Source organism: Polyodon spathula, chromosome 23 (assembly GCF_017654505.1).
Source record: "Polyodon spathula isolate WHYD16114869_AA chromosome 23, ASM1765450v1, whole genome shotgun sequence".
In the NCBI taxonomy this organism is placed as follows: domain Eukaryota; kingdom Metazoa; phylum Chordata; class Actinopteri; order Acipenseriformes; family Polyodontidae; genus Polyodon; species Polyodon spathula.
In genome coordinates this window covers 12,722,660-12,738,034 of record NC_054556.1, presented here as the reverse complement: position 1 = coordinate 12,738,034, position 15,375 = coordinate 12,722,660, and the positions used below count along the sequence as shown (strand labels likewise).

At 39.1% G+C, this 15,375-nt stretch overlaps 1 protein-coding gene across 1 annotated transcript in view; it reads right to left on the bottom strand.

The window, feature by feature from the left end:
- Positions 1-15,375, bottom strand: part of LOC121298501 (kelch domain-containing protein 8B-like) — a 92,316-nt gene that overhangs the window by 36,497 nt on the left and 40,444 nt on the right. Inside the window, exons 3-4 of the mRNA XM_041225644.1 lie at positions 9,744-9,908; positions 749-973 (exon numbers count right to left, since the gene is read on the bottom strand). Coding sequence (XP_041081578.1) covers positions 749-973; positions 9,744-9,908 — 390 coding nt within the window. The remainder of the gene's footprint in view (positions 1-748; positions 974-9,743; positions 9,909-15,375) is intronic.

Genomic DNA, 15,375 nt, shown 5'->3' with positions numbered 1-15,375 from the left:
TCCTTAAATAAATACCTCTTAAAAGCTTTCTGACAATTCTAACCGACGCAGCACTAGTGGAAATGTTCAAGAAAGCTGGTCAGGAATCAGTTAAGGTAACAGGTAACCATGCTTTCCAGTTTAAGCACAGGCAATCATGGTGAATCACTGCTAACCACTGTAAAGTAGGAAAATATGGTCAACCCAGATAAATATATAAATGTAGTATAAAAATTGGAAAGCATCGTTAACTGCAATAGTTAGCCACACTTCTCTCAGTGAAATGAACTGGCAAACCCTGCTGACAGTCCCAGTAACTCCCAGTGAGACGGAGTTGGGATTTGGTAAAGGCGTTTCATACACAGCTGGTCTGCCAGACCCGACACTCCGGGAGATCTAGGTTTGGGTCCCACTCCGTTCAGAAGCTACATAAATTAGGTGTTCCTGACCGAGCCTCCAGTGGATATTTCATCATCATAAAACAGAATTCATCACAAATGTCAGTCTGACAGGCAGTGTTCAGGTCAGGATTGAAGCAGAGCTCATGCAACTATAAGGAGAAGTTCTCATAACAACTTCCAGATCTGTCCTTCACTTTTAATGAGTGTAGGCTGACAGCAGCCAGGTACACACACGAGTATAGACAGCAAAGCTTACCAACATGTATTTATGCTATTTCTTCTTGAACAAGCAAACCCAGAATTACAGTCTCTTAAACCAGCACGACCACATGAAAGTTTTCACAAATCAACCCCGTGGAGTTGCTCACCCAGCTCTGTGTCGTACACCTCGACGGTGCTGACGAAGTGAGGGCGCGAGTAGAAGTTGTGGGGTCCCGGCTGCTGGAGCCCCCCCAGGCTGAAGAAAGACTTGTCCGCCATGGCACAGCTGGCAAAGGCACGCCGACTCGGGATGCTGGGAAAGCGGGTCCAGCTTTTCACTTCCAGGTCAAAGGCTTCGAATGCAGTCACAGGGAGTTTCCCTTGTCTTCCACCTAAGAAGACAACCGCAAACAGAACTGGATATTGACAGTTTATTGTTAATGTATCTTTATACAAGTGCAGTATTAATGATAAAATGTTTCATAGGGCAGCTAATCAAGGTCAAGGTCACTTTTTTTTTTTTTTTCTTGGGACGCACATAACTGCAAAACTGTCTGAACTGAAAAAGAAGGCATGTTTGGGAGCATCTTTGAGTGAGGAGCTGTAAACTTCAGAGTAATTGTAGCTAACAGAATAATTCCATAACTTGCACTTCAGTTAGCTTCAAAGGTCTCAGGTGTAGTTTTTAAAAGGAAAACAAGTCATAGCAAACATGTATTTTTATTTTAAAACAGAAACAGTACTACACTAGGTTAAGGGAAGTTCTCAGTTTTCTTGCCTTGCCTGTAAGGAAGTCTGTTCTGCTTGACTTCCTTGGTCATTTCACCCCCATTGTCTGGGTCAAAGCCTGTTACTGGCTGTAAGCATGTCAGTCAGTAGCGCAAGCAACTGATTGGTTATTGACAGGAAAGAAGCCAGTGAAGAGGTGGGGACAATTTCACCTTCTGGGTGAAATGACCCAGGAAGTGCAGTCTAAAAGCATGGCTTGCAAACATATATCTTTTAAACTACTGTAGTACCAGATATCATGTTTTAAAATGAAAATACATGTGTGCTATATTGTGCTCCTTTGAAAACTGCACATTTGGGACCTATATAATGAATGGATGTGCAAGGTGGTGAAAATGTTAGCTATAATTACTTTAAAGTGAATCTAAACACAAAGAAGAATACATTGGTTAAGATCTGATGTTTGATGCTCTTCAATATACTTACATTCCAACAATTATTTTGTTCCACTGAAGTGTAGAGAACATACACTGACCCAAGCTGACAGGCATCAAACAGCATGAAAGCATATGGAATTTAAGCATGCTGTGTGTGAGATACAAAAGGCTCATTTTAATGGTATCTGACACCACTGTATCTGTATGGAAATAATTCTGCTTGGCTCACAGGATACCGATGCACGTAGGGCAGCACTGCAGCAGTCCTTTGGTGGTGGTTCTGAATCAAAAATGATTTTGTATACCTGCCATTCTATGAACTGCAATAGAAAAAACTATTTATCATTCCACGCAGGTGTAGTCAAGGAGTCTCAAAATATAAATGTAATGTGTTTGTTCTTTATGGAAAACATTACCCTTATGGAACAAACATATATTTTTAATATATAGTAGAAAAGTATGATTGCTATACTTTTAATATATAGAAATTGACCCCCTATATATATATATATATATATATATATATATATATATATATATATATATATATATATATATATATATACAGCTCTGGAAAAAATTAAGAGACCACTGCAAAATTATCACTTTCTCTGGTTCATATTCATTTTTAAACAACACAATACTAATGTTTTAACTTTGGAAGAGTTCAGAAATCAATATTTGGTGGAATAACCCTGATTTTCAAGCACAGCTTTCACGCGTCTTGGCATGCTCTCCACCAGTCTTTCACATTGATAATGACAACTGGTCAAAATAACCAAAAAGATGCAGTGTTGTCAGACCTCGAATAATGCAAAGAAAATAAGTTCATATTCATTTTTAAACAAAACAATACTAATGTTTTAACTTAGGAAGAGTTCAGAAATCAATATTTGGTAGAACAACCCTGATTTTCAAGTACAGCTTTCACACGTCTTGGCATGCTCTCCACTAGTCTTTCACATTGATGTTGGGTGACTTTATGCCACTCCTGGTGCAAAAATTCAAGCAGCTCGGCTTTGTTTGATGGCTTGTGACCATCCATCTTCCTCTTGATCACATTCCAGAGGTTTTCAATGGGGTTCAGGTCTGGAGATTGGGCTGGCCATGACAGGGTCTAGTTCTGGTGGTCCTCCATCCACACCTTGATTGACCTGGCTGTGTGGCATGGAGCATTTTCCTGCTGGAAAAACCAATCCTCAGAGTTGGGGAACATTGTCAGAGGAGAAGGAAGCAAGTTTTCTTCCAGGACAACCTTGTACTTGGCTTGATACATGCCAAAGCTGCCCGATTCCAGCCTTGCTGAAGCACCCCCAGATCATCACCGATCTTCCACCACATTTCACAGTGGGTGCGAGACACTGTGGCTTGTAGACCTCTCCAGGTCTCCGTCTAACCATTAGACGACCAGGTGTTGGGCAAAGCTGAAAATTGGACTCATCTGGGGGTGCTTCAGCAAGGCTGGAATCGGGCAGATTTGTCTTTGTGAAGGGCGCATGAATCAAGCCAAATACAAGGTTGTCCTAGAAGAAAACTTGCTTCCTTCTGCTCTGACAATGTTCCCCAACTCTGAGGATTGTTTTTTCCAGCAGGACAATGCTCCATGCCACACAGCCAGGTCAAGTAAGGTGTGGATGGAGGACCACCAGATCAAGACCCTGTCATGGCCAGCCCAATCTCCAGACCTGAACCCCATTGAAAACCTCTGGAATGTGATCAAGAGGAAGGTGGATGGTCACAAGCCATCAAACAAAGCCGAGCTGCTTGAATTTTTGCACCAGGAGTGGCATAAAGTCACCCAACATCAATGTGAAAGACTGGTGGAGAGCATGCCAAGACGTGTGAAAGCTGTACTTGAAAATCAGGGTTGTTCTACCAAATATTGATTTCTGAACTCTTCCTAAGTTAAAACATTAGTATTGTTTTGTTTAAAAATGAATATGAACTTATTTTCTTTGCATTATTCGAGGTCTGACAACACTGCATCTTTTTGGTTATTTTGACCAGTTGTCATTTTCTGCAAATAAATGCTCTAAATGACAATATTTTTATTTGGAATTTGGGAGAAATGTTGTCAGTAGTTTATAGAATAAAACAAAAATGTTCACTTTACCCAAACACATACCTATAAATAGTAAAACCAGAGAAACTGATAATTTTGCAGTGGTCTCTTAATTTTTTCCAGAGCTTACAGTGCCTTGCAAAAGTATTCAGACCCCTGACCAATTCTCTCATATTACTGAATTACAAATGGTACATTGAAATTTTGTTCTGTTCGATATTTTATTTTAAAACACTTAAACTCAAAATCAATTATTGTAAGGTGACATTGGTTTTATGTTGGGAAATATTTTTAAGAAAAATAAAAAACTGAAATATCTTGCTTGCATAAGTATTCAACCCCTGTGCTGTGGAAGCTCCCAGTTTGCACCGATGAAAGAAATTGCCCTAACGAGGACACAATTACCTTACCATTGGCCTCCACCTGTGAACCATTAAAGTTGCTGTCACATTTTCTGGATAAAAACCCTACTGTTAAAGGATCATTGGTAAGGCTGTGAATCTGAAGGAAAATGAAGACCAAAGAGCATAAAATCAATATCACCTTACAGTAATTGATTTTGAGTTTAAGTGTTTTAAAATAAAATATCGAGAGAATTGGTCAGGGGTCTGAATACTTTTGCAAGGCACTGTATATATATATATATATATATATATATATATATATATATATATATATATATATATATATATATATGGGACATATTTAAAATAGATTTTAGTCTGTATCCACATATTTATTCTATATGGATTACAGACTATTGAAAATATATGGTGTAACATATATTTTCAACATATAAAATAAATATATGGACAGCAGACTAAAATATATTTTAAATATCTCCCATATATTTTAAATCTATATAAGAGGGGCTAGTTTCTATATATGAAAAATACAATATATGTTTTTTCCATAAGGGTACAAGCATTACTGCCTGTAGGTGGGAAACAGACAAGTCCCCAAGTGAAGTCAATGAAATCCTTCTGCTTTGAATAGTTAACTATAGCACAGCTTATCAAAGGTCTACGTGATCACATCATTTGTACCTTTTGTATCATGCAACATGTTCAGTGTGCTAGCCAGTCAGTGTATCTACCGTACCATATACGTCTTCAACATGATGTCTCTATCAAAACCTCTTCTCTTACCAGGCAACATGAAAACGGCACGCAAGGGCTTGAAATCAGTTCTTTCTGAGTCACTCTGATGGAGAAAGCTACCTTGTAAGCATCAAATTTGAAAGACACAAGAGGCAGGTGTTAACTCTCTGATGGAGGGAGTGTGACAGGGTTTTTACTTCATTGTTATTTGCGTTTGTGTAAAAAGAATGTATTTTGCCCCCTAACATGTAAAATTTATCAAAGACCTCATTTTCTGTTTGGGCCCTCGTAGTCATGTGACTAGGTGGGTGTGTATATAAACAGACCTACTGCAAAAGGGAGGAGTCACTTGTCAAATAAGTCTATTTCTGTTTGCTTTATCGATGTTTTGTTTTTACTTCGTTTTAAATGTAAGTTATTTTATGTTCACTCATTCTGTGAAAGATGAAGCAGTGGGACTATTTCCCACCTGATCAAATAAAGACAATTTTTTCCAACAAAAAATTATCATTATGCCAGCCAGTGCCTGCAGGAGGGAAGCAATGCTGTCAATGAACTATATGATCATGGAACTATTAAAGGGAGGTGAAAGGATTTTATCAATAGGAATTATGTACAAATGTGATGAATAAAAGTGCTCTTCGATGGGTGAGTAACATCTGGCGTCAGTCTGGGCTGGAGACGGCAGATGGAGCTAGCAGTAGGGCGCCCCAGTTTGAGATGAAGGATTTTACAGCCTGCTACGGGGTATAGATGGAAACATGGCAATTTATAACTGCAGATGGCACGTGTTTAAACCGTAAAAGGATTATAGTTTGAAAAAAATTAAATAGTTTCTGAATTTGTATGTTACAATCTGTATAGATTTGAATAATGCACTTCTGAATGTGTATTCACACAAATTAGTGGACTCTGATTCTGTATATATATATATATATATATATATATATATATATATATATATATATATATATATATATATTTAAATACCATTTTTATTTAAATATTAACAATAACAAAAGAGCTAGAAAAATTACAAAGGTGTTGAACAGAAGATTCAGTTCCCCGCATTCCAAATATTGGAACTAAAATACTTTGCCATATGGAGCTATATAGTGTGAAAATGTCACATGTGCTGCACTCCTGCAAATGCATTCCTACTGTCTAAGTGGAAATAGGAATGCTACAGGCCAAGCCTGCTAAGCTATTAATCCAATGCCAAGTAGAACAGTTTATCATTTTATCACAGAAATAAACGACTTATATATCCTGCCATGCTCTTCTAAAGATTGACAACAACATTGTATGCAATAGAATTAACACTGGGCTCTGTGTGTGTGTGTGTGTGTGTGTGTGTGTGTGTGTGTGTGTGTGTGTGTGTGTGTGTGTGTGTGTGTGTGTGTATGTACCCCTCTGCAATGAAAGACAATTAATTATACAAAGTTACATTTCACATTTGAAATTACATTTTTTAATCATGGTATCATTTTCGGTAAACAATACAGGTTCACTAGAACACCTTGATGCATGCCGTTGCACTTCTGCCCCAGTTCAAAATAATAACAAGAAGCCTTTTACTGATTTACTTCCTGGGTCATTTTACCCCAGCAGAGTCTTCTCTCGTCAAAGCATGTTAGCTGAAAGCATGTCAGTCAACAGGGGAAGCAGCTACCTGGTTGTCGAATGGAAAGAAGCCAGTGAAGGGTTGGGGATGCTTCCTCCAGCTGACCCAGGAAGTGCAAAATAGCATGAAAGCAAGACTTGCAAAGAGAGATTTATTTAATATAGAGTAGTACCAGATATGTTTCAAAATGAAAATTCATGTTCGTTAAAACAAGTGCTTCTTTCAAAACCTACACATTTGAAACCCACTGTACATAATGAATGGTATGCATGGTGGACAAAGTGTATGGAATTGTTTTGTTAGTTACAACTACTATAGAAATCTAAATATACTGTTCAATAACTATCTGAATAACTGGTAAACTGTTCACAAACATCCACAACCTTCCCAAACTGCTGATTAAAAGCAAATTATTGAAACTGGCAAAAAAACAAACAAAAAAATAAAAAAACAGGGTTTATGTTGCTGTATGATTTATTACATCACAATGCCTGCTTAGTGAGAGCCATCACTTCGCTGTGGCTGCCCCACTAATACACTGCTGTAGTTTTTGTTTTTTAAAATATTGCCTAACAGAAGTGTAGAGACAGAACCGACACTGAGGCACTGTGGCAGAGCAAAGCTCTGCCCTTTATAAATTGGCAGGGATGGGGTTAAATTCCCCTACCTGCCTGGGTTGATTGTGTTCAGGTGGCTCGGGTTGATTAGTTGATTAACATAATTAACGATCAATCAGCGCCCAGCCACCTGACATAAAAGGAGGCCTCTGCTTCCCATTAGGAGGAGGGAGCTGAGGAAGCAGGTTGGTGTTAGTTGTTTGTGATTTTTTGAATTTTCTAAATCCAGTGAAGGCATCGCCCAGCCTGGAAATCTTTATTATTGTAAGTTTTGTGTTTTTTGTTTAAATCCCTTTGTTTTGGCCCTTGTGCCCTTTTATTTTTGTGTTTATAATAAAAGTATATTTTTTTGAGCTGCAGTCTGTCTGTCCCAGAGCCCAGAGGGGAGGAGCTGCCGCTCCCAGAGCCCAGAGGGGAGGAGCTGCCGCTCCCAGAGCCCAGAGGGGAGGAGCCGCTGCTCCCAGAGCCCAGAGGGGAGGAGCTATGGCCCAAGGATGCCTGCCTTGTACTGCTCAGTATGCCATGCCCGCTCCGCTCAGGGATGACACATTTGGATCACCTGGGTTTGCCTGCTGCTCCGCATCGCCTGGGGCTGCTGGTGTCTCCTTTTTGTTTTCTAGGGTTCCCGAGGGTCCGCTGCTGCTGTCGCCTCCCAAGGGTCCGCCTCTGCCACCAGAGGGAGCCGGGCTGCTGTTGCTGCCTCTGCCACTAGAGGGAGCTGTACCGCCGTTGACGTATTACCTTGGAGATCTGGGGCCCCCTCAACCAAAGAAGGCTTGGGGGGGCTCTGACATCAACCCCGCCCACCAAAAGAGCCCACCCAAGGGACATAATTGGACCCTTGGGGAGGGTGGGGGGGAAGGGGGGAGTTGGCCAATTGTGGCTGGTGTACGTTGTACATGGGGGGAGGTGTATGGCAGAGCAAAGCTCTGCCCTTTATAAATTGGCAGGGGTGGGGTTAAATTCCCCTACCTGCCCAGGTTGATTGTGTTCAGGTGGCTGGGGTTGATTAACATAATTAATGATCAATCAACTTTAAGTTGTTTTAAAGTTTATATCCAGGTCATTTTAGCTGTGCAAAACATATCTATTTCTGTACAGTCTAGGTATGGTACAGAGAGATGTTCTGGGTCCCTATTTGCAGTGATTTTTATGATAATTTAGGGATGGGATAAAAACTCAAAGTATGCAGCGTCTGATTTGATCGTTCCTAAGCAATGGAAAATCAGAAAAACACTGGGCAATTCTGATCAGAACACTTTTGACAGTGTCAAACATTGGCTGCATTTCAGTTGACTGCACGGTGCAGTCTCGATCTTCATTTTGAATACGTTGTCTTTGCTGGTCAGAAAGAGTTCCACATCCTGTGCCATCTTGCGTTATTACAATTATGGGACAGGTGAATGACAGAATTAAACAAAGTGAGAGACCAGCACAGAGTGGAATCTAACGCACCATTGAGAGGTCTACTAGTACATACTGTAGGGTTGCAGTAATGTAGTGTGTCTTCAGAGAAGTCAAGAAATGAACGGTTAAACTAAACTATGAGAAAAGGGTGCACAGACTGCATATATCTGTACGGCTATAATGACACACTTAGCAGTATAACTCAATGGTTTAGGGAAGTACTCTAAAATGTACATGGTTGGGCTGTATTTCTGGTGTTGCTGCATAATGACTGATTACATGAAACTACACTACCTTAAACAGTAAGTAGCAGGGTTCGAAGAGTATAGCGTTATACATCCCCAAGTGTTGCTACACATGTTTAAATGACGTACCTGACAGTTTTCTTTTCACTACCAACATCCTGGCAATGTTTTACACTTCTAAATGTAAAGTCTGTTTCAAAGGTATTTTCAAGATGTCAGCCGAGTGCACTGGGGTTTGAGAACAGAGGCGTGTCCCTGACACCTGCAGAAGGAGTTTAGAAATAGAAATACAAGTGGGCTTTGTGTTCCATGTTCATGAGTCCTTACTGCTGTGTTACCTGTTTGGCAATGTGAGCAATAATCCTTACACTATCAACTGTAATAATAATAATAATTATTATTATTATTAGAGTTTCTTTGTTTGTTTATTGTACACATATTCCGGTGTCTGCAAACAAGCAAAACCAGCTTTCTGTTCAAAATATATATGCAAAATTTTAAATGGGTTTGGTTTACCTCAACATTAGATGCGATGTAGTATAATTAATTAGATAAATGTTGCTTGAGTACCGGTAACTTAAAGCACTTAAAACACTCAAGAAAGATTAAGTGCTTGAACTAGTAAAAATGTGCAAACATTGCCACATCTTCAGCACAAGACGAAAGTCAAAACGTTTGTTGTTTTTACAGGGTTTTTTTTTTGTTTTTGTTTTTTACTAGTTTTACTATTTTTCGAAACCCCACTACTTACTCTTTAAGCTTTGTAGATGATTATTAAATGACAGGTAAATTCAAACTGCATTATCTTTGTTTTGTCTCAGTTGTGAGGTACACATATTAACACTGACGCATTTATAGAAAAATAAGATTTTTCCTGCTGTATGATAAGCACGCTCATTGTAGTGCATTGTAGATGCCAGGGTATCATCACCCCTACTCACCCAACACGTAGATCTTGTTCCCCCGAAGAAAGGAGGAGGCCCCATACCTGGGAGTGGGCATTGAGGGAAGGGGCTGCCACTGGTCCCTGCCCGGATCATAGACTCGAACAAGGGCCTGGGGAGATGTGTCACAGCCCATTCCTCCGAGAGCATACACCTCCCCCTCTGCAGGAGAGAGACAGAGAACAGCATGGTAGACAGCAGAGCCAAATAACAACAGCAGGTGAATCAGATACACAAGCGAGGTGGGGCCACTGTAGTCAAGCTCTTAGTACAAGGAGGCAGTGAACTACGTGAATGTGTAGAAATATATTTCTATTCAAAATGTGCAGATATAATTGAATCAAACAAGATGCAGGAGGAATTACAAGCCATCCTGTGACTGTCCATTCTTGCACACCCAAAATACAAATTCTTTTTTTGCCCTCACATTGCATTCTTATTGCAGTTTTTGGGGAGTTCTAACATTTATGGTCAAGAACCAAAAGCATCCATGAAAGAATGTAGATTCTTTCTGGATTCCATTTGAGTAAGCTGAACTTTCTAAATTCATCTGTATTATAAATGCAATACCATTCATGTAACATTACGTCTAGCTTATTTGCATATTTAGTTCCCTGTCTTTACTTTTTAATAAAAAAGAATGGACTTGTAATTCACTTTGAATCCAGTCTGAAAACAAAAATAAAAACAATCTATTCATATCTAAACAGTATTCCTTTAGGAAATGAGGGACGAGGACAAACAAGGACAGAGAAAATTAGTATTATTGTTCAGCAAAACCGCTTAACCTTTTTATGGAGTAAATCTATCATTAATAGTTAGTCTACATCAGTTCCTATATCCTTTCCTCAAGGGCACTCCTGTCACTATCAGTTCATACATTCTGTGAGTCAATTCTGAAAATAAAATCTCTCAGAGAGGGACTGAGTGCTGAAATGCTGTCCGTTTTAAATAAAAGTACATCATATTTCTATCTAACTAATCCTTCTAGCCTCCACCGTATTCCTCTAGGAAAAAACAACATCTCAGAGAATGAATCCATCTATTTAGCTATCAACTATAGCAGTATTTTTATCCCCCACTCGGAATGCACAACTCCACCACAGGGTACAGTGGAAGCAGCCATACATACATACATACAGTAGCACAAGTTATTGAGTATATGGTAATCTGGGGGTGTATGGTCTGTCAGACTGTTGGTATTTCAGACATTTTTACATATACCTAAAGACATGTCTAAATGTGATGAAAATGTTATCAAGTTGTAATCAAAGGACATTTTTAGCACTGGTTATTTTTAAAAGTATGTCCCAAGTTTTACATGTATCTTGAGAAGCGCTGATTGTGATGTAACTTGTTTGGGACCTTACTGAATGCACCATGACCTGTGGGTGTATGAATACTGTCTGATCTTCTTTAGTGCAAGTTATAAAATAATAGCCTCTGTCTTTGTCTGCACTGTATGTTTTCTATAGAAGTGCTTAATCAAACATGATGAAACACTGTGTGGGTATACTTTAGCACAAGCTATAAGAATATAAGAATCTAAGGGCATACACAGTAAAGGCCATCTGTGTGTACGTATTCATGCTACTGATAGCTGTGGTCTTGCATTTAGAGCAGTGGTGGGGGGTGAGCGGCACTGACAAGCTTGCCATTTGTAATGGTGTTGTTTACTGTAGATGAGTGAAACCGACCCAGGTTCTGTCAGAACATTAAAATGCTGTTTAGACACTCCTGCATTCTAAATGATATACTCGGTTCTTCCTGTTGAAAGGGAATGTTAAAGGACCGTCTCTCCCCCGGCATCACTGCCAGTCAGTGTTTTAATCCCTATCATCCATCATTGTCTCCGCAGCGTCTGTATTATTAAGACAGGTGCTTAATGGCTGTCAGAACACTGTCGCTCAGTCAACGAGGAGCTTGGAAAGCAGTGCTTGGACTGAAGAGTTTATTACTCAAGACACTGGCCTGCATGTTCTTCCTGGTCAACCCTTCAGAGATGGTGCTTCCTGGGGTCCCGTTTATCAAGGTTATTTAGACACTAAAACTAACCAGACATACACCTACCTTGTTTTGTCGTCACTGTGGCTTTTTCAACACCTTCTATGCTTGAATGCTTCAGAAAATACAATAATGTGTTCTTCTTTTAATTAAAACATAATGTATAATTAGTTAATATGCGCAGTTGACTATGTCTCTTAAGGTGGAAGAGTTTCCTCTGGTGTGTCAGGCGAAGCTCAGAAACACAGCACCATGAAGGCATGTACATAAAAACTCATCAGAAATCATGTTTTATTTATAAGATAGACATGTTTTGTTTCAAATATAAAGTGCAGGAAGCATCAAAATGTATTTGTTTTTTTTTTGTTACTTTCCCCATCTCTTCACTCTTATTCGTAGTTTGCATTTAAATTTTTCACATGTTGGGTTTTTACTTTTTCATATACGCTGTGTTAAAGGTGCTGTTATTCAGATCTAGTTACCAGTCATATGTAACACAGGTAGATCAGTCATCGTATCTATATAGCAATACTAGCCAGCGCCATCTTGTGAACGGATACTGTGGATCAAATGTCCTTTTGTATTGCTGCCAATACACACAAACTACATGGCGCTGACTCTTACTACTATAACACCACTTTGACAGATATCGCATGGGTTAAATGCCTATGGCTGGCAACTAGAAGTGAGGACTCTGGTCAAAGCACCTTAACAAAGACTATAATGAAAAAGTAAGAAGAAAAAACATACTGTTGAGTAACTGAAATTAGAACTATGCCATAAAAAAGTAAAACATTAAAAATAACAAATAAGATAAACAAGAAGAATTTGAAGCTATTTACTCTCTGTGTTATTTAGCAAAAAAGATCAACACATTGACTCAGCCATTCAGTTTCTGAGTAGAGTGGTCATCATCCCACAGGTAGATGGTAGACACCCTCTAAAAGCTAACAACAGTTTAGAATATTGAAACAGAGACATGAATATCAGGCCAAAGAAAAAGTCTTCAGCAGTCATTACCATGTCTTTCAGTTCAGCTTCCAGTGACCTAACTGCTGTGCCAAGTTAATGCTTATCCTCTGCACATTGTAGTGGAATATGAAACTTTAGCTTCTGCATTTTACAAAACAACCAAAAACATGGAAAGACTGCCATTTATCTTTAATTATTTGACTCAGTTTTGAAAGCTATACCCAATCACTGCTGACTTTTTGTCAGCTGACAGTTTATTAAGCATGGGAGGATGCTTAGGGATAATAAGATGTCCTGGAATGTGTGAGAATGTAATGTTTTAATAGGCAGGTATTTCTATGACTTTTAAATTCAACAGTATTATTAACCTTAGGATATGAAAGAGGTGAAGTCTGTGGAGTATTATGCCCAGACAGACAGCTCCTCACTGGAGAACCACAAGCCTCTAGATGTTCGGCCTGCTGCTATAGTTTTTTCACCCATAATCTCTTGGAGCTGACTGAACTCTCACCGGTTCTGGGAGCAAATAAGACAATTTGTCCTAAGGCTATATTTGCGCTGATCTCTACCCGTCTCCCTGGAGACACCATGGCAACCTAAATGTACCCAACAAAAATTAAAAAGCATGACTCGCAGCCCTTACCTACTCACTCACCCACATTCATTAAAATCTCCCTGCTTCTTAAACCCTTTCAGGAGAATTATCCTGTCCACAAAGAACACAGTTTGAAGCTCTAGCAAAGACTAATATAGTTCTATTGTTTCCCATGCCAGCAAAGCAAGAGGCCAAGCGGTCTTTGATGTGTACGGATAGTTTGAACTTTGGCAGTAGAAAAACACCTGTTCATTCTTCACAGCTAGAAGTGAGCAATACAATTCCCTATGAAGATGTTTGTTTTTCATTTTGCAATTGTTTTTCATTTTTCACCTTTACAAAACAGCAGTTAATTTAAGGCTTAGGATATGAATGACTTTGAAACATTAATGAAAACAGGTGACTCACAAAGCTTGAAGAGTTATTTAAGGGATGTTTTATATAAACAAAAACAGCAGAATATCAAACTTATTATTCATAAAACCTTCAAATACTTTACAAGGAGGGGTTCCCTCGTCTTTTAAAGGCATGGCCGTGGGGTGTTCAGGGTGAATCATACAGTTAGGGGATCGCAGGAAAGTGCCCTGGCTGTGTAAAATTGCTGTTCCTCACTGGGGATTCCACAGGGAGTGTCTCATTGGCTCTGGTGCTCCTGCAGGTTAGGGAGGCAAAATCTTCAGGGACTGTTTCTCCTCATTGTGCGACAGTTGACCCTACTGGCCAGATGGACACCTGCAGGGCCAGCCTGTGGATATAAAGAGGCAATTGGCTTGGTCATGAGATTGGAGGGCACCCACTTATATTGTGGAGAATACTGGAGTGAAGGAACAAAACTGGGTCTAAAATAATTGGGTACCATTGACCAAAAAAGAGAAGGCAGTAAGATGGGTATGGAAGCTGAAATACTCTCCCAACGCTTTAGAGAGATAGGTTTGGAGTTGACACCTTTTATACAGACCAAACAGGACATACAGTAATTCTAACACCTTGACTAAGAAAAAAAACCCAAAAAACTATAGCTATTATGTGATTCACCCAACTAAAGTTAGCAAGTGAATTATATCTGCCCAAAAACAAACTGACAAGCATCTGACAGGCAGCCCTCCAGTAAGTATATGATTCTGATAACATGTAAGAATGTATTGTAGTAACAGAATGTTCTGAACGGCTACACTTGTTTTCAGACGGGTGAGGTGGCCTCTCATTTATTTGCAGTTTGCATTTAAATGTTTCACATGTTATTATACAGGGCATCTCATGAACCTTTTAAATAAATGTAAGCAGCTTGGCCTAGGGTTAAGGGGAAAGTATCAGGAGCAGGGGATCCTCAACTGGACTATCAGCTCAGCGATTGGTTCTGATTGACCCTGGACTTGACCTCCTAGTAGTGCCTGAAGAATAAACTCTCATTTAGCAAAGGGAATGTACTGCACTGTCTGGTTCGACTGCTAGTCATGATAAGGCAACTTACAAGAATGCTGTGCAGCTTAAATATCTTATTTTCTGTCTGATGTTGTCTGATGATTCCACATCAAACACAATAGTCCCACTTTATAAAATATGGGCAATAAATAACAGGTATTAACCATGGTAATTATCAATATTTTGTGATTCACAGTAATAACTATTAATATTATGTGGGTTTGAGCAGATGTTTGGGTTATACAATGAAATACATATATGTATTTAAGACTTACACATATATATTAAATACTGGTAATTATTGCTTGGTTTTCAATAAATGTTACCAATGTATTATTAAACTAATCGGTTGGTTTGTCATAAATGCTCTCTAAAGCTTAAACCCATTTTAAAAACAACCTTAATTCAATGCAGTAAAGCAACATAATATAAAACATAAAAAACACACTTTCAAATTGTCTTCACTCACAAAAACAGGATCACTCAATTATCTACAGGTAATGATGGCTGTTCTCCTTAAACAGGGTACATCTATGGGCCTGTCTGAACTGTAATATATACAAGCTGCATCTCCCTTTTGAAAGGCAGTTTCAGTAATGATGTGCACTACAGCTGAAGTGACAGACTGTAAAATGT